This window comes from Amphibalanus amphitrite, unplaced genomic scaffold, assembly GCF_019059575.1.
Source record: "Amphibalanus amphitrite isolate SeventyFive unplaced genomic scaffold, NRLGWU_Aamphi_draft 000686F_arrow, whole genome shotgun sequence".
NCBI classification, from domain to species: Eukaryota; Metazoa; Arthropoda; class Thecostraca; order Balanomorpha; family Balanidae; genus Amphibalanus; species Amphibalanus amphitrite.
Window position 1 is genome coordinate 258093 of NW_024882180.1, and position 26792 is coordinate 284884.

Sequence of the window (26792 nt, forward strand, 5' to 3'; positions counted from 1 at the left end):
AATGATTTGATCGGAAATATTTAATACGACGTCATCAATTTCCAATTTAGCTTTTAAAAAGTGGATAATCACATGACGTATTTCCCCATCCTTGTTGTTCACCACGTTCCAAGTATTTTGTCACGTGTGTGGGGCGCGTATATATCTTTCCCGAGCGAAAAAAACAAACATTCCAGTTTTTTGGCGCTTTTGTTTCAAATGTGGTGTTTCTGTTCGAAGGCCCATACAGATGGTGTATGCGCAAAATTTCTAACGGAAAATCACCGACTATTTAGTGTCGACAGCTGCATATTAACTTTTTGAACACGCCTCCATCACTGCTTGTTTATTGGCTGTCTGGTGGGGCTCTCTCTATCGCCTGGATAAAAATAGGCCCCGCCCATCCCAATCAGCTGCTGCATGACGAGTTGATGACGACAACCACTACTTACCAGCAACCAATCTAGGGATAGCGTACGTGACAGTAATGGTGCAGCGGTTGCAAAATATTACATTGTTATTCAAACGGTTTTTGCTATTAGGGCCTTGTTAGATGAGGATGAGGTTAGATTAGATGAGGTGTTGATGAAGGCAGGTATTTTTTAAAAATATTTTTTTGACAATTTTTTGCCCTTGTTTTACTTAATAGCTGAACCCGGGACCACCTGAAGTCTAAACCTTATTTTATATAACATGTCAATGCTGATGCTGTCTTGAAATCAAAATGTGAAATTTAGACAATGGTAATAGGAATAATGAATAGCAATTTCACCAACAACATTTTAATCTCTAGGAAGTGCAATTAAAATTGAAATCACTGTCTGCCACACTGCTCCATCCTGGTCATGCAACCAACGTTCATGGGTGGTGTTTCACGGCAGAGCACGCACTGCAGTGCTCAGCACTGCAGTGCGCTGCGTGTGTCAGAGCATTGGGTTTCCATGGCAGTGTCAACAAACTTCACTGTGACGCTAAGCTATGACAGCATCCCAGAACGCTAGCACGCTGCGGTACCAGCACCAGCAGCATGCTAGCAGTATTTGAACTCAAACCTCTGTTCTTGGTACGGTTTTTCAGAACCTCTCACTCTGTTCCAAACGCGATTGATCATAAACTAAGAGGTCACATGCAACGTCATTTGAGTGATGCTATGGTATGCCGTAGCTACCAGTGCACACAGTGTCTGGATGGTGAAACAGGGCCATTATTAATCACATTTGCTTTGCTTTGTTTCAGCAGAAACCTGTCTGCACATGGGAGGAGCGCAACAAAAGCCCATCAAGTTCATGCATGGCAGTGGATCTCAACAGGAGAAAACCAGAAAGAACATGGATGCTTGTAGATTGCAGTTGTACACTGCTGTTATCACCTGATGTGCGTGGCTGGCATTGCTCCTGGCAAGAACCACCTGCAAGTGATGAGATGGTGCCTCAGTCGTTGAGTGTGCTGCAGTGTGAGAGGCGCCCTGATCTCTACTTTGTGATGGGTTTCCATTGGAGGTTCAACTGAGAAGTGAGAACTGACTGTGACCATGCTTGAGCATGCCAGTGGAGCTTTACATGCTTAGGGCAGCTTTTGAACAGATGCTGACCATGGCATGTCCCATCCAGTTATCACGTGCACAGAATGGTGGGGGGGAGGGCAACTCTGGGCTCTTGAGTCAGCCCTACTGCACAGGGGGTACAGATGGCCGCTTACGTTTGGTGTGTCCTGCACTGCATTATCAAGCCCAGTCTGCGCCACAGGCAATGGGTCGGGCTGCACTATGTTAAAGGCAGACTATCTTGCAAAGGAGGCTGGCATCCTCTCCCATAATGACACACCAATTGGCAATCATCGCTGCGATGATCACGAGGGTGTCCGCTTATCTAACATGGTGAGGTGGAGAGCCAGTTCAAGCTGGCCTGAGGGATGGTTTTACTTCATCTGAGGCCCCCTTTCCCCGCCTGCCAGGTCCGGTCAAACGACCGCTTCACAGTGAACGACTTGCAGTGGATGCCGTCCCACAGCGCAACGAGCTCGCCGACCAGAGGCGGCGGCCAAGAGGCGGCCGCGCTCCCCCAGTCGACGGTCCCGGTGGACGTCGGCAACGCCCACCGCGCGACCATCAGATCGGCTCGCGACAGCGCCGTCGCCGACTGACCGCATGACTGGTATCTGTTCTTGATGTGGGACCGACTGCCACCGCCGGTCGCGGAAGGGCATCGCTCATCGGCCATCGACGTCCGCCAGCTTCGCGTGGGTCACTGTTCGGGCTGCCACCAATACACCGAATCGGATGGAACCCTGTCGGCGAATGCCGGCGGTGCCCCGACATCGACTGCGCGGCGGCCAGTGCATCGCGTGCCGGGAGGAGGCTGGCACCCCCGATCGGTCATTGGTCACAAACCGTGTCCCAGCTCATGACTGCATCCAGCGCAGCTCTGTGAGATGTTCTGCAGCTGCTGCAGTCTGCCGCGTGTGTTGAAAGAAGAATGAACATGAGAAAACCTCAAAACTTTATGCCTATTCGTAATTGACCAGTATTGGAATAAGTTTGGATTTTGAGAATTTGTGTCCCTGTGCTTGTGCCTGTGTGGAAAGGCATGCTTTACGGTGTACCATCTCAATGTCAAATCCCGGCTGCGCTGTGCGGATTTGTGCGGCTGCTGACAGGCCACCTGGGTGCCAACGTATGTGCGAATCCGCGAATACGTTGTGTTTCGTCAGTCAGTATCGTTCTGAAAATATTGACTAGGCTATATAATAGGCTATATAGCGTATGACGGTTCAGCCCAGCAGTAATAACTGACCATTGATTGGGCGAATTTTGTGTGGTGGTTCGCTAATACATAACCTAAAGAGTGTTTTGCCGGAATCGTTTAGTAGCAGAACTGACCGGAATATAAGTAGAATGCAACGGTTTGAATCGTTAATTTGTTGAAACGATTGTTCTCTGAGACCACTGTGTAACTTTTGACCTGAGAATCACCAATTATAACGACAATGGGGAAGCAGTAGGCTGTACTGTAGAGTGTAGGCAGGCAACACTATATAGTTGGCACACTTACGAAAGCACACGACTTACGCAGTGGACATCTGCATCATGCATGTTAAGGTTTACTGGGAAGAGTGAGAAATTAGTCAGAATATAACTGACTAAGGAAAATAGGCGATATTTCCTATTGAGCTGGGGCGGAGAGGGGGAGGGGACGTGTGGTCAGCTATGCTAATAATTCATTCTCTTTATGCAGCTGTGTAAAAGGGCGTCCGTTTTTGGGTGAGACCTTCCCCATCGGCCATTTCCAAGTTAAATCGTGGTGGAGAGTCTGGAGACCTCAGCCTCGGTAGTCGGTACCCTGCGCGCTGCGCCACCTTGCGAAACATAAAGCAGCAGTCCTGACATCTACAGGCGTGACTTTTCATGAAAGCGCGGATGTGTTCGCGCTTATGCGAAGAAAGTTCTTCCGAGTATGGTTGATAATGAGATTAATTGTTGTCATTTATTTATTAATTCATTGGCAAAAGTACCCTAATAAATCGGTAAAATAGCTTGAACTGTATCGTATTTCCTTCGGAAAAAATGACGAACTCATCCTAAGACATCCAGATTATTGGATGCGTTCGTCAGTTGTAAGTAGTTCAAGTTTTTGGGAAAATTTGCTTGTGGAAAATCATAATATTTCAAAGATATTCCTATTTTCGAATAATTTATGCATTTATCTGCATTGAAAAATGATTGTAAAGCAAAAGTGCAAAAGATTATTGTCAACTTATTTTCTCAAATCACGATTTACGAACGCACAAAACTCCAGCTTTTAATTTAGTGCGTGTGCGAATTGCGGTCAAGAAAAAATATTTAAACTGTCTATATTCCTCTTAAAACAATGAAGGATGAATGAAGAAAACGCTGTTTTGAACAATTGTATATTTATTTTTTCTTAATTAAGCAAAAGTACAAAATTTTCAACTATTATTACATTTGCTCTCACAAAAACCATCACTTTTTAGCATGACGTCATGTCAGCCAAATTTACTAGCGCCATCTCTGGAGAGCATCTTTCGAAACCTCCAGACGATAGAGAGAGCCTCTGGTGGTGTGTGGTATAGGGTGTGTTGCTGTATATACCGTGTGTTGCTGGGTGATTGTGATAATATTTTCATGATTAACCTTTTTATTCAGCGGTAGAGACCCACAAGTTGACTCCATTATAAATACTGTCTCTTTATCATGAAACAGACTCAGAAACCTTGGCATGAATGCTCTCAGGCTCTCAAGAGAATGTTGAAATTCAGGTCTCAGTCTCAAAAGATTAAAATTGCATTAATGAAATGTTTCACCTACCTTCCAAGCCATAAACACTCATACTGGTACTGGATGGAACTTAAAATAAAAAACAGGGGTGGATAATTAGGGGTTTGTAGCACCCCTTAGGATTTTCGGTATTAGTATATATTAGGTCCGAGTGGACAATTGTGACGCTGTTGATACAAATATGTAACAGCAAAAAAATTAGGTTTTAGGTTAGGTTAGGTTGTAGGTTTGTAGGTTTGTAGGTTTTAGGTTGTAGGTTAGGTTAGGTTAGGTTGTAGGTTTGTAGGTTGATAGGTTGTAGGTAAATAGGTAAGGTTAGGTCAGGTTTGATTATGTTTTTTCTTTTTTCCAAGACATATAAGTATCATTTTTGGATTCAGGATGTCAAATAATGTAAGAATATGAAAACTTTATCTTTAAACAGTCACTCGGACTTAATGTATACTTTTACCGGATTTTCCACCAATGAAGTACCTATATGCTGCAGAGACCAGGGCCCTGTTTCACCGTTGATAGCAGCACGCTTCTATCAAATTGCGCGAGCTGACGTAATGTGATGAGGTCACACTAATGACGTTTCATGTAATCAGTGAGCTGCGTTTGGAACAGAGTTGCTGTTTTGTTGAATGCGATGTGTTTGATCGTACGGCCGTGAAGCTGTTTGTTGGCAGCAACATTTGATGACATCACACAGATTGACGGCGTCATGGTTTGCTGATGTTTCCATGGAAACCCAATTTGACACGTGTGATAGCAGCGTGCTGCTATCACCGGTGAAACAGGGCCCAGAATAGCATGGTCTGTGTTGCACATATTGATGCTGAAGCTATACCTATCAAATGTCTTTCAGATAACCTACCGAGTGTACTGTTCACATTCATCACAAATGCAGTCATTCTCCGGTATATTACATCTGATGTCCTGGGCATCATCAGTGTCAGGTATGCACCCTTTACTTTTTTCCATAAGTATGTAATGTTTTATTGCCAGTGAATTGAGTGTATTACAAAAGAGCAGTGTTGTAATTGCCTCTGACTGACGACCCGCTCCCCTGTTAGCGTGCCCGTGTCAGCGGCGGTGTCGGCGGCGCTGGCCGGCCTCTGGCTGCACGCGCTCAGCCAGCCGGCGCCTGAGGTCACCTCAGAGTACCGTCTGGGCGTGTGGGTCACCGCGGCCATGGTCGTACTGGAGACGGCCGCCCAGCCGCTGGTCATCCTGGCGCAGGCCATGCTCTTTGTCAAATTGAAGGTGAATGACGGCGGTGGGGTGACGCAGAAGAGAGGAACAGGGTGTCAGGGGAAAATATTTGAGGCGCGTCGGTTCCCCGATGACTCTGCTATATCAGTGAAATTATATCCGAAGCTCAAATCGCCTGCTGTGACAGTCGTTTGCGGATCGTCGATCGTTCACACCGCGTTGAAGTACTGTATTCTCCCTACCTTGCTGGCATATGTGGATTATCTCTGACTCTCTTATCGTCTTCTCGCCCCTCCCCATCTCCTCTCACCACTCTCTCACCCACCCGCTCTCCCTCTCTCCCAAGGTGGTAGCCGACATGGTCAGTCTGTGCAGTCGGGTGGCGCTCAAAGCCTGGCTGATCGCCCTGTACCCGTCCCACGCCATCTGGGCCTACTGTGTGGGCCACGCGGTCAGCTCCGCTCTCCTCGTGGTCATCTATTACGGCACCCTGCTCTGGCTCGTCCGCTCACCGGATAACTGTCTACCGGTGAAGTCGGCGAGCGAGCTGGGACCCAGACTGGTGCCGGGACAGGTGAGGCCAGTGAACTATTTGTAAAGGGGCGGGGTTTCAAATGTAGTCAAGCGTTTTCGCGGTCATAGTGGTTTCTTTTGGCCAAGTCGTCGCATTCTTCGTTTCATTTAGCTAGAACTTTAGGTCTAAGGCCTCTTAGATTGCAGTCAAACGGTATTAAGATCTACCTGTGTTACAGACAGCTCACGGCAGCGCTGGATCGAGTATCCTCAGAAATAGAGCCAAAGTTGTGCTGCCACGTTTTCCCAGCAACCGCGTCTGCCTCTAACATTTCCTGTCGCGACGGTGGCGATGTGACCCTTGCTGCCATCTCTCTTCACTGAACAGTAATACCTCTCTTCCCCTCCCCGTCAGCCGGCGCTGGACCGTGACCAGCTGGCCCTCACCTGGAGCTTCTTCAAACAAGGCCTGCTGAAGCAGTTGCTGACGGAGGGCGAGCGCTACCTGATGACCGCCTTCCACCTGCTCGACTTCTCCGAGCAGGGCCTGTACGACGTGGTGGCCAACCTGGGCAGCCTGGCGGCCCGATTCCTCTTTCAGCCAGTCGAGGAGAACGCCTACGTCTACTTCTCGCGCACAGTGGAACGGGGAAAGGTAGGTGGCAACGTGGCTGATTGTGTGGTAGGAGGTGTTTGATGTTAGTTTTTTTTTTTTTTTTTTTACTGAGGAGTAGTGGCATTTGGTGAAAATATCAGTAACGTTGACCACAGTGTGTCGATGCCCGGTGAGGCGCCGAAAAAGCTGTAAGCACACACTCTGATATTAGCCAATTATACTCGTAGCTACTCTTCATCTCCGCTATAAGTCCTTACTGCCAGTCGTTGTGATCTTCATCTTGGTGTCTTTTTTGTCATTCGGTTTGTTTTGTTGCCCAGCTTCTATCCTTCTGGCCATCTCTCCCCTTCTCGCCAGTCACTGGAAGGGGACAGTTTGGCACCTCTCTTCCAGCCGGTGCCTGACAGCTCACTCCCCCTCCAGCCGGTGTCTGCGGTGGCGGGCCGGGTGCTACACGACCTACTCCGCGCTATGAGTCTGACCCTACCTCCTCTCCCTGCAGCCGGTGTCTGCCGCGGCGGGCCGGGTTCTGCACGACCTGCTGCGCGCCATGAGCCTGCTCGGTCTGGTTGCCGTCACGTTCGGCTGGAGCTACTCCCACCTGCTGCTGCGGCTGTACGGAGGCGCCCTGCTGACCGCCGGTCCGGCCGTCAGTCTGCTGCGCGCCCAGTGCGCCTACGTGCTCCTACTGGCGATGAACGGAGTGCTGGAGTGCTACACGTTCGCGGTGATGCGCCAGGAACAGATCAATGGGTAAGTGCCGTGGAGGGTTTATGGAAAGCAGTCGGGAAATGGTCGGTGGCTTAGTAAGGAGTGTCGGTAGAGGCTGAGCGGATTAGGAAATGACGTTCTCATGTTGGTTTTTGTTGTTAGACTGCCTTTTGCGGCTAAAGGCGAAGTGGAAAGGCTGGCCAGTCGTGTCGATAAAGTGAAGCTAGGAACGTTACTATCGGGCGCTTTGACAGGTGTTGTGACGTTTTCCGGTGTTTCAGGTATAACCGGAAGATGGTGCTGCTATCTGTGATATTCGTCATCTCGACAGGGATCTTTACTAGGCTATTCGGCGGGTTTGGATTTATCCTCGCCAACTGCGTCAATATGCTGACCAGGATATACGTTTGGTGAGTTTTTGTGTTTTTGAATAGATTTGATTTGTCCTAAGTGGTCTAATTATTTACATCATTATCCAATCTGTCATGGATAGTCAATATCACGCTTTATTCGCCGATCTCGATATACTTGGATCTCGTTACTTCACCCGTCCATCGACTGATACGAATGTCTGCTGTCCCCAATAGTGTCCTGTAGCCCTCTCAATTCTCATCCCGTCCCCTCCCCGTATGCTGCTGGTTCCCGATACAGTGTCCCGTGCCACTCTCAACCATCATGTCTTCGTCCCATTTTATGCTGCTGCTGCCCGCTCGCCCCGTCCAGTGTGTTGCTGGCGCTTGATGCAGTGTCCCGTACCCCTTTCACCCTGTCCCCACCCCGTGTGTCGCTGATGCCCGATACACTGTGTCCCGTACCTCTCTCACCCTGTCCCCGCCCCGTGTGTCGCCAGTTGCCGGTTCGTGGCCGGTCTGCCACTGGAGCCGGCGGTGTCCGTGCCGCCGCTGCTCGGTCTCCGCCCGCCGGCCGCCGTGGCTGCCGCGCTGGTGACCGCCGGCCTGCTGGCAGCCGGCTCCGAGAGCTGGCTGTACCCCGGCTCCGCCGCCGCCCATGTGGCTGTGGGCGCGCTCTGTGGGGCCGCCGTGGTGGCCGCGGCGGTGTACAGCGAGCCCCGCCTCCTCCAGGCGGTCAGGGAGCGGGTCGGGGATAAACTGAAGCGCAGCTAGCGGGGAGTGCTACTCACATGGTCACGCAGGGAATAGGTGTTGTTTTGTTGTGATATTTATGTGCATTTTGGGTTGAATATACACCGTGCCTGTCAGTAGAGTGGATCTATCAATTTTAAGACTGGTGCGACTGCAGGGGGCGTTGTGGCTATCGCCCATTTGAGAGCTGGACAGTGCTTGAAAGCAACTTCCTACCGATGAATTTTGGCATTCAGATCCTAATTATAGCCATTTGTGATGAACGATGGCGATGCAGGGGACGACGGCAGGGGAGGTGTGGGGATGGCACCTCCCTGGAGCTTATGGTAATCGCGGAAGCCCATTACCGTTTACCACCACTGCATAGCCAAAGTGGTAAGACCGGAGAGACGCGATCAGGCCGGATTGCCAGTTGTCGATTCCTCTATCGTTGTAGAGGTCGCCTGCAAAGTGAGATTACTGCTTTTCGTAGAGGGCGGTAAAATCGTGGCCGGTTAGCGTCTGGTGGGGCTTGTAGGCTAATGATGGGCACGACCGGGTGCTGTATGCTATAGGTATGTGGTGACAGCGGCGTTCCTGAGCGTAGGGTGTATCTCTTGCTCTGAAGTCCAGAAGTCCTTATCGTTCTTGTGCATTCACTTTGTCAGTGCCTGATGTCAGTGTCAGTGTTTGTCAGTGTTTCATTCTGTAGCAGACATGCAGTCATATTTGGTTAAATAGAACCTGGCAGTCTGAGGCAGTCTTTTCATTACAGTACCTCATTACAGCATCTCATTCATTACAGTTCAATATTTAGAAATGCAAGACATTACACATAAGGGCCGATCGGGCATAGAAATACAAAACAACAGTATACGCTCGCTGGCTATTATTCTGAGACTCAGCATTGAACCTGCCATCACTACAATACAGGAGGCGACAGGTGTAGAGGTGACATCATACTCATTTATCAAGTTCTGCTGACTTGACCCACAAGTTGACTCCATTATAAATATTGTCTCTTTATCATGAAACAGACTCAGAAACCTTGGCATGAATGCTCTCAGGCTCTCAAGAGAATGTTGAAATTCAGGTCTCAAAAGATTAAAATTACAATAATGAAATGTTTCACCTACCTTCCATTGCCATAGACACTCATACCTACTGGTACCGTAAACTGGGGTGACTTTGTATCACTTTTGACCAGTTTGGTACAATATCTTGTATATCACTTGAGATTTCACTCTGGAAACTGTTTCATCATACCAATTGAACAATTCTCTATCTAACTGAGTACAATAAATGCCTTGAAATTTATCATAAATATTTTATTTTTTTACCAAAAAATTGATCATTCTCACCCAGACGTCGGGGTGACTATGATCACTACATTAAAATCACCTTATGTGTGCCATAGGAGCCCTCAGAAGGGGCTTGTGTGATAAAATTACATGTTTTGAATAAAATCAAAGGCTTTGCTTGACAAAAACTCACACATTTTACAGTAAAAATATGAATCATTGAGGTATTAAAATAAAGTTGCATGCTCTGGGTCTAAACTGACATTACAGAGCTATAAGCAGCAAAATTAGCTACTTTAACCTCTGACTTCAAGATTAAGTAACTGTCACAGATGTCCTAAGCCACAGGCTACCTGTTCTACATCACACTTTGTCTGCTGGTGGCTGTGGGACCACTTGCCACACTATTCATGCCCCTCCCAGCTGATTTTCTTTTTCACTTCCCATTGACGCTCCAATTACCACTGAGATAGAGCAGCTCAATGCTCATCCTCCATCATCAGTATCAGGGGGGTACGCTCCGGCTGTTTAGCATTATGAAAAATGGTGACAGACGTTTGTGGAGGATTGTCGACGAGCTCTTGTTCCGTGAGCAGTACTTACACGCTAGCGGAAAATTCACCAATCAGCGCTCGGCGGTACTCGAGGCTGATTGGTCCGACGCTCGTGACGAAATTGCGGGGGACCGCAGTTATTCTCTATGGACCCGAATAGGCTTTTGGATTTCGGAGGGGTTTCTTTAAAATTATATGCTGTTTCGAGCTGTTTTCGAGTTGAAATATATTTCTTATGACTGTTACCTATATAATGGCACCATAAAATCATGATTTTGATAATTATTACCGATGAAATATCGGCCGAAAAGACATGCTGTCATGGTACGGACTGCCCTGCGGCTGATGTGGGGTCCCTAATGCCAGCGTATAATGGTAATAATGGGGTGACGAAGGGTTATTGGAGACTCTTAGAGCCCCATCAGCATTCAGCATAGGGTCATCAGAGGCCGGGGCGGGAACGTCCATCAGGGGTCTGAGTAGGCCTGTCATAGGGGCATACATGACACATCATGGCCCATGGGTCAATGTAGATCCATGGGGCCGTTGAAGGGCCATCATTGTTCAGCGTGGGCTCGCAATTACCTCTGATGGGCATATGCCGTGCCCCGATGGACTAGCGCTGGCCCCTGATGAACCATCACCAGCCCCTGATAGGTCTACAAAGCCCACTGCTGGGTCTAAATTGGTCACTGATATGCCCAAATGGGCCACTGAGAAACCCGTACAACATCCCCTGACTGCACCTGCTGGACCAGTGCCGTCCTCTCATGGGCCCACCACAGCTCTTGAATGACCTTTTCAAGTCCCTTGAAGTGCCTTTATTGGCCTAAATGGCCCCTGATTGGCTTATGTGGTCCCTATTGGTCCTATATGGCCCCCATGAGCCCTCAACGTCCCTAGACGGCCTTACATTATATGTCACTGGGCCCTGTTGGGTCAGCACCGGCCCCTGATAGGCTTGCACTGGACCCACCGGGCCTATACCGACCCATGAAGGGCCTATGTCGAGCCCTCATGGGCCTCCGATGACCACACGCCGGCATGTGTGGCCCCATCAGCAGTGGTCCGTCTATCCCATGTACTTACGGTCTTTTTGGTCGATGTGACACCGGTAGTATATAGAAATGTTATGATTAAATGTCGTTATTACACAGTCAAAAGTCACAGAAAGAATATTCAAGCTCAAAAATGGCCTCAAACCCAACAAAAACTGGTATAAATCCCCTTCAAAAGCCGTAAGTCTATTAAACGCCATAGGGGAATAGCTGCAGTCCCCCGCAATTTCGTCACGAGCATCGGGCCAATCAGCGTTGAGTATTGCCGAACGCCGATTGGTCGATTTCCGCTAGCCTGTAAATGCTGCTTGCGGATATAGTTTTGAACAAAAGAGGGTCGCGGCTACTAATTATCGCTTGTCACCACTTTTTCGTCGGGAGCGTTCTACCTGGTTTATATAGCCTTGATCAGTATCTAAGCCTTTCCTTTCTCTTTCTTTATCTGGGTCTTTCTCATCTTTACCATTATTTTTGCTGGAGATGCTAGCGAATTTATACTTCATGCCAATGACAACAAAAAAACAAGCTGTGACATGAACATGATTATTCTAACTGGGACCCAAAGTGTCTGATATAATGCTTCATTGCTTTATTTAACTATTGGCATAGAAAATGCAGTTCACAGCAGCTAATTGCTCATTTGAGGCCCAAAATTGGTCTATGATCAAAGTCACCCCGGGTATCATTGTCACCCCGGTTTACGGTACTGGATGGAACTTAAAATAAAAAACAAGGGTGGATAATTAGGGGTTTGTAGGACCTCCTAGGATTTTCAGAATTCTGTACCGCTGAATAAAAAGGTTAATCATGAAAATATTATCACAATCACCCAGCAACACACGGTATATACAGCAACACACACAGCCCAATACCACAGACAGCCAATAAACAAGCAGTGATGGAGGCGTGTTCAAAAAGTTAATATGCAGCTGTCGACACTAAATAGTAGGTGATTTTCCGTTAGAAATTTTGCGCAAACACCATCTGTATGGGCCTCCGAACAGAACCACCACAATTGAAACAAAAGCGCCAAAAAACTGGAATGTTTGCTTTTTTCGCTCGGGAAAGATATATACGCGTGTGGGGCAACGGTGTGGGGTTTATTTTGACGATTGTGCGTGTTTGGACACGTTTATTCATTTTAAGTGTTTTTGTATACCTTTGCTACTGTTGCGCTGGTTCTTATTAGGTATAAGTTGAAGTAGGTTTTTTTCGACAGGTCTGCATTGCTTGCATTTCATTGATTTGCTGTGCAAAAATGGCTAAAAAGAGCGGAAAGACTTTGTCCAGTAATCTCTTGGAGATGAAGGTGAGTTTCTGTTTATATCAAAATCATCATGTCATCATCAGAGCAGTGTTTCACTGGATGCTGCTACCACGCTGCTATTCCATTTCACGAGCTGATGTCACACCTGTGGTAGTGTTGGAGCAATGGCCAATGGGCTTGTTGATGTCTCCATGGAAACCCAATTCAGTAGGCGGAACTATGGTCATGAGTACCCAAATATAGGAACGTTCCCATTTTTGGGAACGGAGTTCCCAAATATGGGAACGGGCGTTCCCATTTATGAGAACGGAAGGCAATTTTTCGGCCGTTCGCCCACTAAAACTCAAAAGTGCATCACGTCTCAAAAAAGTGCACGCTGATTTAAGTATCTACTAAATCTCCATAAAGTTATCTTTAATCTGACCGTGGAACAAGGAAATTGACCGTGGAATGATATTTTTAATGATTTTTTAAAAATGACAGAATGGTGGAAATATGGGTTATACGACATTTAACATGCAATTTTAAGGAAAATGAAGCATTTTTTACATTTTGAGGTCAAGTATAATAATTTTCGCCTGGTTATGAAATTTCATTCTAGCGACACCAGATGCTGACATATGCAAGCGAACACGCGGACAGTCCCGAGGTAATATTGTTGACTTTTGGTGTCGGGGCGATCGACCGCGTGGAACGTCAGTGATTTTACCGAACTACTGTTGTAAACTCAGTTTCAGTGGTTTAAAATCATTCAGCTGTATTTTATCAGCCCTGAAAGACATATTTTATTTGGATGCTAGCTGTTTAGCGTTGTTTTATAAGCAGCGTCATGAGCGTGGTTTTTGTCTTCGGCGTTTCTAAGCATGATCGTTTGGGGGGAATTTCTCTGATATAGGTCGCTCTGTGTGGCTTATTTATAATTTTTATGCTGATTTCGATCATACCTCGTGCCCATCCTACCAGGCCTTTTGCCACTTACACTCATTAAGAAAGGAAAAAACTAGATTTTCATTGGGACTAGGTGTTTTGAGGGTGTAACATATTCAGCGTTCCCATTTTTGGATACTTCTTGTGCTCGTCAACTCTCGGTGATTAGCAGACAGGTGCTTGACATGTCTCCACCCTCGGCGCGGACGGTGGATATAGGTATGGAAGACCTTGTTGAACATCGCTGAGCGTTGTGGATTACGTAATCCTGCAGAGGGGGGCGTGCCCGCTGCGAGATCGACGGGAATAAAAGCGCAGAAGACCGGGCGAAACATGCAACGGTCTTGCCGGAAAGGTCATCTGATGATTGTTGCGTTAACAATAATTTGCGGCGTTGGACGTGATGCTTGTTAATGAAAAGAGCCCCTGAAAGGCGTCGGTGAAATCGTTCCCAATTTTGGGTACGCCGTTCCCATAATAAGGAACGCTTGCAGCGCCAGTGTACGAGAGCGTTCCCAAATTTGGGCTCGCGGCCCGGGTGATGGACTGCTTTAGAAATAGGGGAACGATTTGAAACTACGATGGGCCTTACAATATCAAACTCTTTCCCATCAATATTGAGACAACTATCAGGTGGTTCACGATCGTTTTATATTTTTTGGACGTCATTTAACAGTTCTTTTTCTTGTTTTAAATAATGCCTACATGGCGTTCCCATATTTGGGTTTATCGTTCCCAAACATGGGAACGAAAATGCGTTCCCGAAAATGGGTACGCTTGACCATAGTTCCGCCTACTGAATTTGACAGTTGACACTGTGATAGTACAAGTAGCGTGCTGGTGTCACCGATGAAACACGACCTAGGTTATTGCTTCAAATACTAGTTGAGCTCATATTTTTATTTTTAACACTGTGCTGACATTGACATGTATCTTTGTCCTTTTTGCCACTTTAAAATGTTAACATCAACATGGATTTTGCTGAAGATGCCTCTGCCTGGTGCCCATGGTCAGCCTCGCCAGTACTCGCCACATACTTAGTGGTCTGCCGCAAACCCATAAGCAAAACCATGTCATACATAACAGAAACTAGTAATGGTCTGCTGCAAAAACCATAGGCAAAACTGAAACCATGTCATAACAGAAACTAGGATTGGGATGTTGATAATGCTGTAGGTTCCTGGATTGTAAAGCCACTATGCAATGAAGCATGACAAAGCTCCCCTAGGTCTAGCATTAAATGCTATGACATTTCAAAACTGAGGATTCGTCATTTGCATGTCTGTCACTGTAAAGTATGGCACTGATCAATGCAAGATGGACAAGATATAAAAGATGGACCCACCCAAGCCCAAAAGTCAATGTGCCTATTCAGCTAGAAATGTGCACCTCCTGAGTAGAAATTGGAAACTGTACAAGATAAAGCACATTCTCCCTTCTCATACTGGTCTTAACAACAGATATGTTTTTCTTCAGTTTATGAAAAGAAGCAAAGAGAATAGAGAGAAAGAGGAGGAACAAGAGGAGTACAGAGAAGTGTTTCATTCAAATATTCCAGATGATCAAGGGTAAGGAAGGTGCATGCATGAGCTTAAGATCATTGGAGTCTTATTTGAGTTCAGCCAAAGAAAGATTTTTCTTCACTCAACAAAGATTGTACGTTTAATACACTAATCACTTTACTAACCAGAATTATATGTCGTCTGGCAACATCTTGTTCCATGTTTTTTGAAGACAGTGTCTATTTCTTTGCATGTTATTAAAAAACTGGCAAGCATGCCTCAGTCAGAAGTGTTGTTCAACAAGTGGATCATGCTGGCCAATCCTCTAAATACTTCCCACCTTCCCAAGGCTATGACAGTTGATACTTGATTTGTGACTCCACCCCCAGTCGGCGAGTCACCTACCAGCCGGACATCGCCCAGCTGGAGAACCTGGTGTACCCGCGCCGCTCCTACGGCGGACAGAACCCGGCCATCGAGAAACTGATGGCCGAGAAGGACGGTCAGACGGGCGGCGCGGCCGATGAGTCCATGGAGGCGGATGTGACCGACGCTCAGATGGCTGACCACTACTCCTCAGTGGTGGGCACCATTGGGAAGAAGTTCCGCACCAAGAGGCAGCGGTCGCGGTCTCAGGAGCAGGCTGGCGAGCGGACCCCCAGCCGGCCTCCCGTGCTCAAGAAGGTCAAGCAGTTCCTGCGTCCTTCGGATGAGTGAGATGGAAGGTATTAGGTCCAAAGGCTGTGAGGCTAGCGCTCAACGGTCCGCCTAGCCACGGGGTCGAACGAACGCCGGACTAGTGTTGAGGGCCGCTGGCCAGTGCCGGATGGGAAACGGTGGGAAAGTGTGGAAAGACTTGTTTGTATTGCAGTTGTGCGAGATCCAGAAAATGTTTGGGATGTCCTAGACAATTTTTATACATTATACGGGACATCTTAGGACTTAGATCAACCGAATGCATCATTCGTAGCAAGTGTTTGTGACTGTCTGTGGGTGCTGGTGATCTGAGTTGAGGGCTTTGCCATTAGATGGCAGCACTGCCACGCCGTCTTGCCGTATAGTTGCGTGCCTGATGACTGGAAGTCCGTTTTATCACAAAAATGTTACCATTTTCGATTAGGCTCGACATCGAAATACCGTTGAATGCATATTTTTCATTCATTGTCATTTCCTTATTTATTTGTATTTAAAATGACATTATTTGTCCCGTATCACCCTAACTTATCGCAGAACCAATTAATACTAATATACTAAGATCGCCAGTCACCGGCTTGTGTATGCTCATGCGATGAGGTATCGAAGTGTTGTGCCGGATAATGCCAATGGTAATTGCGGTAAGGTGACATCCGATTATAATTTGCAATCTAAAACATTAAACGTAGAAACAGATATAGGCTATGACTGCGACAAGATTGAAACCGAGTTTCCGATAGACGGTACGGCCAAGACGGCTATAGCGCTTGTATTTATTAGGTTTGAAGGCATGGCGATGCTGCTGTTGTTATTGTTGCTAGCGGCGAGGATCCGGTCGTCTGACAATTGACCGTGGTAACAAGATTAGATGCTGACTCGGTTCCAGCGCCATGGTGGGTCTAATTAGGCACATAGAGGCGGAGAGGCGTTTTTAGCTCTCACCTTCCCCAAACTACAGGTCTTCACACGTCGTACGACTTGAGCTAAGGGGGCGTAAAAAAACCTCCTCCCTGTTCTCCTCTATTTTCTGGTGCGGCTATACCACTGCACAGCGTGGGCTAATCAGATAAGTCAGGTTTTAGTGATCACCCCACTATTACGTCGGTCATCTTCCATCAGTCATTCAATGATTTGTATGAAGACTTAAAAACGCAAACAGGATGCAGTGCCGACACCCAATGCTTTAGAGTTACACCACGAAGGGACTAGGGGATGGCCATGCATGGTCGTTTGTAGGTGGGACACTCACAGTCAGTCTGTTTAAATTGGTGAGCGGGCATTCCGCTCCCAACCCGAAATGTAGGTATCTGGTATCTATTGATCGCTATGGCTCCCGGCGAGCGCTGGTCCCAGTTGACGACTGCGTAGCTTGATATTTGGCCGTAATTATCGGTTTTACGTTTTTTTTTTCTTAGAACTTAATAATTTTCGAGATAATTCACGATGATAAAGCCCGGGTGAAAATGGTGACCGTGGAGCGCCTTCCAACCGTTTCCGGTTCCCAAATCGCTCTCATCTGGACACCCGACCGCGCGGTCAGCGGCGCACACTGGTCGGAAACGCCCTCACGAGAGGCCACGGGCGATTCCGGAGTTTCGGATTATTTTCTATATAGATCGATTTGAAATTGATCAAATTATTATACTTAGGCCAAAAAAACTAATCCGGGTGACCAAAAATAGCTGTAGTCAGCCCCCGAAGATGGGGTATCCCAGAACTCGGAAACTAACGCGGAGCAAGAGGTTTCTTGAGGCGGATATTCAGAGTCTTATTGCTGATAGACACCAAATTGAAATCCCACATATTATGCATCAAAATGTTCGTTATGAAGTTGCCGACTGGTCAGTGCAAAATTTTTGGTATACTTTTTCCCTAACTAAGATGTACTATAGCTTTTTTATGAAGGCTCTCCTACAGTGATTCTGGAATATAACTGCAAAGTTTAGGTAAGGAAACAACAGGTAGTCCCATCTAGTTCCACCCTGATTTTTTGTGAGATGAAGTAGGATTTAAATTTACACCAGGGCAACATAAAAGCTAACTGCGCATATTTGCGCAAAATTTGCAGGAGCCGCTCTTCCTACCCAACTACCGCCCGCCCCGCCCCAGTTTTGGCTCGGCCGCCGCGCCCGGCTTACGCTGACCTGTGTGGCCTGCACGCATCCATGCGCAGCTGACTGGTCATTAAAAACAGATGCGCTTGAGTTTATGAATTTTGTGAAAAGCGCGTTTTATGTATGCATTTATGTATGTATTGACATCAAAAGCCTTCCACATATTGCGTGGCGATTACGGCTTGTATTTAGAGAGCCTTGCTATTGACAACCATCACTCGGCTGAAGAAAGTGGAAATTGAAACCTTCGTGAATATAAGACGCTGCAAATATAGGACACCTGTCACTGACGTCGGGTTACCTTGGGCCGTCTTTTTACATTAGATCACAATTCCGGTATTTAACCCTGGCCGGACCGATTGGTTTTCTACATTGACCGGGGAGGGTTGGTACATCTCCCTCGCCGTTTCGCCTTTAATTGAGCTAGAGCCTCGCGGAAAAAAAACAAGATTGTAAGCCGTTATAAGACGCAAAAATTAGGTACTACCCGATTTTAAGGTCTTAGGTCAGCCAGTGACCTCTTAGGTCAGGTAAGTGCCACAAGGCACGGGCTCGGTTTTAGGTTACTTACTTTGCCAAAAATGGTCGCACTGCCGCGATTTTGGCATAATCGTGTTTGTCTAGCTCAGGCGCGTTGAATGCTATACTTGGTGTTCGGGTGAAGTCAACTTAACCCTCACCGGCACAGGCAATTTTGCGTCCTTCGACGGCACAAGTTGGTACGACCCCCCTCGCGTTTGGCCCCTGATCGAGCTAGAGCCTCGCGGAAAAAACGAGCGTGTTGCCCGTCACGAGAGGAAGCCGACGATACCCAATTTTAAGGTCCTAGGTCATCGGGTGACCTTCCAGGTCAGGTCAATGACCCGAAAACCGGGAAAATCGGGACCTGTTAGAAAGTCGTAAATTGTGGCTGCTATGTGGTTTTCCGGGGTGCTGATCACGAATATCGTATTAGTTTTGATCAGAGATGATGTCTTTAAGCATTTAGACCAGGTCGGGTCAGGTCAGGTCAGGTCAACCGGTAGGGGTTGTGACGGGTATTCGTAATACGTGTCAACCGCCTCTGACAGCTTCGTAACATGTTACGAAGGCACCAAAACTACTTCGTAAATGTTCAATTGGTTGCTTCAGCTCCAAAAACTAGCCTAGAAACATGTAAAACTCGAAAAAGTGAACCGAGGTCACCCGCGAGGTCACCAAAGGTCAATGACCTGACCTGACCTTCAGGTGACCTTGACACCCATCCTAATGTATGGGAGCAACATCAAATCACATGTTTGAACGTTTGAAACCACGAAAAGCTTGCAAACGCGCGGCTAATGCGAGCCGACATACGCCGAATCGCGATTTCGGCCAAACATGGTCACGGAAAAGAGGTCACAGGTCAAAGGTCATTGGGGTCAGGGTCATGCAATTTTCAGGGTAGGTGTAAAATTGATCAATGCGAGGGTACTAAAAGTTTCGTCGCGATCATACCTCCCCCCCCCCTGTGCCGGCGAGGGTTAAGGTGTTAACCTCGGGTCAAGGTCAGGTCGGAGCCCCTCAGGTCACGAAAATGGTTGAAGGAGGTCATATCGCATATCATTCGATTCGGCAGGTCTTCCTGAGTCCAATGGTGGCTTTCCCGACTCTCTAGCTCCATCTGATCAGGAGTTATTGACGAAAAACTTACATGGCCTTAGTGACGTCATAAATGACGTCACGCAAAGTCAACAATGCTAAAGTCAAGCACTGGACCTTGCAAGGAGTGCATGAAACCATTCCCGGTGCCCGAATAGCAGCTCCCAATTTCCCTTCTTGACTTAAAGTGGTGCTAGATCCTGTATTATTCTCAATTATGACGTCATAACTTAACAGATTTACGTCATATATTTAGTGCTTGACATCCAAATGATAGCTTACATATGACAGAGAAGGTATGCAAAGTTTTATGAAGTTTGCTTCACTAGTTGTGGAATAACAAGCAAAAAACTTTTGCGGAAAGGCCGCTGGCCTCTCGCTGGAGCGTTTCCGACCAGTGTGCGGCGGCCGGCGCGGCGTGGGAGCCGTCCTCGGGTGACCGCCGCCCCTCCCCGCGCGTCCCCTACCCTGTGACACCAGCTGTCGTCCTGTTCCCTAATCGAACTCCCCGGCCAGTCCCGCGCGAGCCATCAACGGGGGACAAGCCACTATCCCCCGCTGCCCCCTCGGGAAACTGCAACGCCGACCAAAAATCGATGTCTCCCGCGAGGGCGGCTCCGGCGCGGAGGGTGGGGGGTGGGGGAGGGCGGGGCGGGCCGCGCGCCGCACGTGTACGGACGCCGGACGGGCGGCCACATCTGGGCCTCGTTTCATAAAAGGAATTACTTACGGCGTTCCGTCAATTATGCCAGATTTGGCGTATTTGATGCCAATTCGGTTTCATAAAGCCGCAGACCGGAGTAATTCACGCCATCGAAAGTACGGAGCTTCATTTACGGCAAATGCTCGATTCCGGACCAATTGATGCCATTTGGGTTTCATAAAACGACGTAATTAACGCCAAATATTTTATCAAGCTCTTGATATCAGTGGTGTAAACTACGCACAAAAATGTTGCGTGATTTTGAATTAATGTGAAGATTCGAAGCTAATTTTTAATATATTTTATAATGTTTAGCCCGGTGAGGAAGAAAGAACAGCCAAATTGAGAAAAGGAACTGCAAATCTTCTGTACCAGTCGCTTTTTGTGGCCACTATCGGAATTTTGTTTATTCGCCGCGCCGCGCCACTTTCGTAGTTAGGCACTTCTGCTTAGCTGGCTTTCTGCTGTTTTCAATATATTGTTTTGATAAAGGATGGTCATCAATATCAATTTTGTTTTTTCATACATAATTTTAAGATTTAAATTCAACATAATTGTTTTATAAATTCTCGTAAAAAAAATAAGTGTTGACATAAAATTGTAATTTGTAGGACGCTTGATAAATTACGGTAACTACGCAAATGTGCTTAGTTACGGAGGTGTAAACAATTCCAGTTGTGGCTTTGTGAAACGGATTTATTTGTGCTCCGTAGTTTGAAAGGGTGTGTATTACGGAAAGGTGTAAGTTACGGCAGAGTTTTATGAAACGAGGCCCTGGTGTGGCTCGATAGTCGGCAGGGGCGGCGTCAGGAGTCATTCCGAGGGGGAGGATTCTCTAGTGACGGCTGATGGGGATGTGTGACTTCAGTCGCACTCGTGGTGTAACAAGCGTGAGTGAAGTATCCTCCCCTCCACGCTGCCTACCATGGGAATTACACTGGACGCGCCTCTGCGAACATTATTGCGGCCAATTGTGCCCCACTTGGTTCGATCGTGTGCGAGGCACGTACCGTCCAGCCCGCCCCGGAGGGAGGGTGGAGGGGCTAACGGCCGGGAGGGCCACGGACCCGACCTGGCAGCCTCAACCGCGGCACGACTACATTGTGACTCCCATGCATAGGCGTAGGAACAGGGGGGGCCGGGGGGGCCATGGCCCCCCCACTTTCGGAGGTGGGGGGGCCAGCAATGTTAACTGGCCCCCCCACTTTTTGCTTACTTAAGTGTCTGTCTGTACCTAACCTACCACCCGGTAACTTGACACTATTCAGCTTGCCCTTTAATGAGGATTCCTTTTTGTTTCTACAGCGTTATTGACCGCAATTTCCTTCACTCAATGAAGGAAACCATATCAGAGACAAGACTGTGAGTCCTGGTGACAGCATTTTGTTGAATACGAGGCGCGGGACAGCGAGTACTAAAAAGGTATAGGCAATACTAAGACAATACTAGCACGGTGCAGGAGAATGCGTATACAAACGACCAACGCTTGACCTTATCTGCTTGGGGTCGGCATAGTTCGTCAAGGGCGTACTAGCTGGGGGCCAGGGTGACCGTGCCTCAACCTCGGTTCAAACAGGCTGGGGGCCAGCAATGTCTGTTTCTGCCCCTCCCCCTTCCACTTTCAGTGCAGTGGCGGTCGCAGAGGGGGATCAGGGCCATGCCCTTCCCCCCTCCAAAGGCTAATCAGGGGGCCATCATATCATTTGCCCCCCCCCCAAACAACCAATGGGCCCCCATGGGCGTATGGGGCTCTGGCCCTTATTCGATTGTCACGAGACTCAAGAATCCCACGCTAGCTATTAACAGCTCCCAAACCATGGTCTTTGAGGGTCCTACACTGATCTCGGAGGGCCCTTCAGTGGCGGTCAAGCGCCCACATTGACCGCTGAGAACCCACATTGACCTCATTTGAGGGCCCCTAAACCGGCCTCAAGGGCCCAGCCGGCATCTGAGGGCCTCACACCGGCCTCTGGTGGCCTCATTTCTGTCTCTGGGGTCCCAAGACTAGCCTTTAGGTGCCTTTGAGGGCCCCGCACTGAATTCTGAAGACCCGATGCCGGCCTCTAAGGGTCCGCATCGGCCTCTGAGGGTCCACCTTGGCCTGAGGGGTCCAACGCCGGCCCATGCCGGTCTTTTAGGGCCCCACACTGACCTCTAAGGACCCATGCTGACCTGTAAGGACCCACATTAGCCTCTGATGGCCCAAGTCGGCATCTGGTCTCATCCTGCCCTTTGCAGGCCCTGTACTGGTCTCCCGTACAGGGCCCTTTGCAGGCCCTGTACGGGGGGGGGGGCGGGTGCCGCCCCTCCATAGGTTTTTTTTTCGCGATAGCTCCGAACACGCCGGCGATAGAGAGCTGAAGCTTGGCGTACCTGACCTTTGAATCAAACGGGATCTTTTGACACCAACCGCATTTTCGGGTCAGATCAGGTCACTGACCCATGTGGTCATAAGTGAACCTCTGCACGGTCTTCAGATGTCGCAACTTCGCAACGCCCTCACTGCCAGAGGAGATTTCACAGGGAAATGAACCTTGGAGGACCTAGTATCCAATAGGAGTCTCTCAACTTGTATAATGTATATCTCGGATTTTTCCTAAAGTTCATATGAGGTCAGGTCATTTTCGTGACCTCACCATTAGGTATAAGTCAATGGGGATAAACTGAAAACTTTTCTGGCACCGGGAACGATCGATCTCCAACTATCTCAAGCACACCGAATCGTGATTTCATGCACTCCTTGCAAGGTTCGATGCGTCACTTTTGCAATGTTGACCTTGCGCGACGTCATTTATGAAGTTATAAGGGTCTTATTAGTTTTTCGTCAATAACTAGGTACCGATCAAATTGAGCTAGCGAGTCGGGAAAGCCACCTATGGACTCAAGAAGACCTGCCGAATCGAATGATATGCGACCTGACCTCCTTCGACCAATTTCGTGACCTGGGGACGCCGACCTGACCGTGACCCGAGGTCAACACCCTAAGTTTACCTCACCCAAACAAAAAGTATACCATTCGACGCGCCTGAGAGAAGCGAACACGATGCTGGCAAAATCGCGGCTCTGCGGCCATTTTTTGCGAAGTTATTCACCAAAAACGGAACCGTGCCTTGAGGCACTTGACCTGACCTCAGAGGTCACCGGTTTTTGTTTGTTTTGTTGGGCTAGGCCCTTTCGGTCCAATGAGACCATTTCAGAGCCGGAAGGATGATAGGATATAGGGGGAGACATTGGTCTGGGCAGGCACCCTAGTGAGTCGCCGGGGCTGAGCCCGTCCAGAGGACAGACCACCCAGCCCCAAGGCACTCACTGCACCCGGCTACGGGGTGCGCTCCCTCGGGAGCAGCGGTGCCGCTCCAAGGGAGCAGCCCGCATGAGATAAAGTTGCCTGTCCAGCCCGGAGGGGTTGCGGTGTGGAGGAGAAGGATTTCAGTATCCTGAGGATAGAAGCACGGAACGGTGTCAGAGGTCACCGGTTGACCTAGGACCATAAAATCGGGTATCGATCTCTGCGTCCCGTAACGGCGCACACGCTCGTTTTACCGCGACGCGCTAGCTCCACCTGGGGCGAAACGGCGAGGGGGGTCGTACCCGCCCCCCGCCCCCTCGGCCAGCGCGTATGTAGAAAACCTATAGGACCGGGCCGTGGAGGGTTAAACTGGCCTCTAAAGGCCCAGACCGTCTAAAAGTCCCACACCGGCCTCTAATAAGTGATAGTCAATCAGCCCAGTTGCAGTGGTCGCTGATATAAAACCTCTTAAAAACGTTATAGGCCTGGCTGAGCCTAGCTGGGCCGTTCATGCTGATTTTTATAGGTATATTGAAAAGAATCGCTTTGCACGTTTCACGCTTGCTCGTAATGAAAAAGTTGCTGGATGCCTCTGGAATTTGCATGGGTGCCAACGGCTGCGGAGGACAGGGGAACGCGTCCATCAGTTTGAGTTTTTGGACGGGAGACTCCCTGAAATTTAAACCATTTTTTTTTCTTTTTTTGTCTCGATTTTTTTTTACCTCTGAGCATGTTTGCGAAAACAAAGTGGCCGAAATCCGAGGAGAAATCGGATTTTGGGGGTAGGTTAGGTTTTGGACCTCTGGGACCCTGGCCCCCCCACTTTCGAAAACGTTCCTACGCCTATGCTCCCATGACCCCGCCCTCTGTAGTCCCGGCGCTTCTGCTGACGAGACTTTCCAGCAACTATGTTGTGGCAGTGTCATAGATATGAAGTGCGATCTGAAAGAAGACAACAAATATAAAATAGTACGGGATCTGCAGGATCGTTAATCGGCGGCACTTTCGGATCACTCAAGACAGAGACAGCACGAACGGAATGGAACCGGTGGTCATACTCCATTTGGTGGTAGCTGATAGATGCCACCACCCGGGTGTGTTGATGAGGCCGGGTGTGCTTCTACTTGTCAGCAGAGGGTGTTGTGTTGTGTGTGTGCAACACCGCCCCAGCCCCCATCCCACGTGATGGTCGAAGGGTTTCCTTGTCCGACCGACTGGCTAGGGGCACTAACCATTATGGTTTCCCGCTTATAACTACGGGCTAGATCTGTGTGTCTGGCTAAATGAGAGACTAAATCGCTGTCTGAATGAGGAACTACTTGTCTTATGCGACTGAGCGGTGGGTCTATAGGCCGTTTGTTTGGGGTCCGACCGTTTAAACATGTTTTCCTCAACATTCACGCATCTTTCATCGAGTGCCCATTGCATATTACATTGAAAATAAGCATCTTAGCATACTGAAAGGAAACTTAAGTCCCGTAGTATCGAATATATTTTTGAGTAGGTACGATACAAAATTAAAAGAGATAGGGGAGAGTGGGGAAAGATGCCCAGGGTTTGACTATGTCATATATTATTCGAAAAAGACGATCGGAGAGCCAAAACTTGGAGTTTCAACGGAAGCCGACATCATTTTTCTCCAAAAATTTCACACTTTCGTGCCTGAAATATGATAACTTTTTTTGCTATTAAGCATTTTCCTGAAAAAGTGAAAGGGGGCATCTTACCCCACAGGGTGGAAAAGACGCCCCCTGGCGTTGGGTAAGATGCCCCCCTGCACTATAAGTGACATAAATAGGCACGTGAATCGCCTGAACGAATCAGTAGTCCCTTCGAGCCTGCAGTAGACACCAAACGTCATCGTAAGGGCCCTCAAAAGTAGTCGTAAGGGGCTTCAGAGGTCATCTCATCGTTAGGGCCATCATAGTCCAGCGTGGCCAAACAAGCCTCCGTGGTGGCGTTCGGAGACCACTGTGGGGCCCTTATAGGTCTTCATGATGCTTGAGGGCCCTCGAGCCCATCGTAGGGACCTCAGATGCCAGCGCGGCCCGTGGAGCCAACGTGGGAGCCCTCAAAGGATGTCGTGAGGGGCCCTGGAACCAATAATGGGGCCCACAGAGGCCGTCGTGAGGGCTCTCAGAGTCAGATGCCGCCCAAAAAGTCGCTGTGTGGGCCGAGAGACCGGCATGGGGAGCAATCGACCGTACCGGACTCTCAATAGTCCCAGATCGGCCTTTGTCTCTCATCACAAGTATGTAATAAATGATTTGACGGGCTGCTTGAAGGACAGCCTACGGATTTAGGGGGGCGTCTTTCCCCATCAGGACAGGGGGCATCTTACCCCAAGGTACCGAAGTAACATTAAATCAGCACAATTTGTTAGCCATAAAGCTACACCCTGAAACAAACTGTTTGGGACACAGTACACGCATGTTAATGTATCACGACTATAGCAAGGGACGCAAAAATTATCTACCTTCTTTGATATTTACAATGTTTTGACGCCAAAATATTTTTTGAAAGCAGCAAACAAAAAACATGCAATCACCAGCCAGCCGTTGCCCAACTGAGCTTCGCAAATTTTTGTGCAGTTAACAAGGCAGGCTTCCGCTTTACGCTAAGAACATTAATTTCCAGGTTCGATTCTTTGTTTCCCCGCTAGAGGGGGTGGGGCGTCTTTCCCACCCTGGGCATCTTACCCCACTCTCCCCTAATAGTTTCGTGCGAAACCTATATCATCAGTAGTGTGAAGATGGGCTTAGACGCTCATCATCAGATCGTAGCTTATTATCATGCTCAGGCGCCGGAAATATTTATCTCTTTTAGCTTTGTACCTATCATACTTAACCCGCGCCCCACTGGGAGGGGGAGGGGCTATTCATAGGCCCCCTCCCGTTTTTCTGCAATAACTTCCGAACCGCTTGGCTTGACGTATCGACGCCAAACTTTCAGTACCTTCGGCTGCATCAATTTGACTTGTGTCAAAATATGAACTTCGTAGCTACCATAGGTCGGCCAGAAATGACGTCAGAGTGACGACATGTTCGGCCGATTTCGACGCAAAACACTGAACCACGGCAATCACTCCCAAGAGCTCAGTTTCTAAGCTAGATCCAATTTCTTCGGCATGAGAGGATTCAGAATAAACTGCGCTATCAAACTGCTAACTCAGATTTTCAAAAGTTTGAAAATTTTGAAAATTGTATTACCTATATCAAAATTCAAAATTTATATTTTTATCTTTAAAAAAGGTTTTGACTTCGAAAAACCGGAATAAGTGTGATAGAACACATGCTTATGACTAACTCTAGCAAGTTTTAGCCAGATATCTTCAAAAATGACTTAGTTATACCGTATACCCATTATAGCAAA

The 26792-nt window shown here is 48.1% G+C and overlaps 2 protein-coding genes across 2 annotated transcripts; both read left to right on the forward strand.

The window, feature by feature from the left end:
- Positions 1-190: 190 nt before the first annotated feature.
- On the forward strand, positions 191-9148 carry LOC122364611 (protein RFT1 homolog). Its single transcript, XM_043335186.1, has 8 exons — positions 191-200; positions 5124-5214; positions 5332-5521; positions 5817-6044; positions 6399-6638; positions 7102-7352; positions 7592-7720; positions 8161-9148. Exons 3-8 carry the CDS (start codon positions 5450-5452, stop codon positions 8432-8434), a joined length of 1194 nt encoding a protein of 397 aa, XP_043191121.1. The 5' UTR covers positions 191-200; positions 5124-5214; positions 5332-5449; the 3' UTR covers positions 8435-9148.
- Positions 9149-12362: 3214 nt separating this feature from the next.
- Positions 12363-16267, forward strand: LOC122364612 (M-phase phosphoprotein 6-like). The gene is made up of 3 exons (XM_043335187.1): positions 12363-12614; positions 14976-15067; positions 15391-16267. Exons 1-3 carry the CDS (start codon positions 12564-12566, stop codon positions 15716-15718), a joined length of 471 nt encoding a protein of 156 aa, XP_043191122.1. The 5' UTR covers positions 12363-12563; the 3' UTR covers positions 15719-16267.
- Positions 16268-26792: the final 10525 nt, after the last annotated feature.

Excerpts from the sequence above, each read along its gene's own strand:
- LOC122364611 (XM_043335186.1), top strand. The coding sequence starts at position 5,450 with ATGGTCGTACTGGAGACGGCCGCCCAGCCGCTGGTCATCCTGGCGCAG. Across the intron at positions 6,045-6,398 it reads CCAGACTGGTGCCGGGACAG|CCGGCGCTGGACCGTGACCA; the intron begins GTGAGGCCAGTG and ends CCTCCCCGTCAG. Across the intron at positions 7,353-7,591 it reads CGCCAGGAACAGATCAATGG|GTATAACCGGAAGATGGTGC; the intron begins GTAAGTGCCGTG and ends CCGGTGTTTCAG.
- LOC122364612 (XM_043335187.1), top strand. The coding sequence starts at position 12,564 with ATGGCTAAAAAGAGCGGAAAGACTTTGTCCAGTAATCTCTTGGAGATG. Across the intron at positions 12,615-14,975 it reads GTAATCTCTTGGAGATGAAG|TTTATGAAAAGAAGCAAAGA; the intron begins GTGAGTTTCTGT and ends GTTTTTCTTCAG. Across the intron at positions 15,068-15,390 it reads AATATTCCAGATGATCAAGG|TCGGCGAGTCACCTACCAGC; the intron begins GTAAGGAAGGTG and ends CTCCACCCCCAG.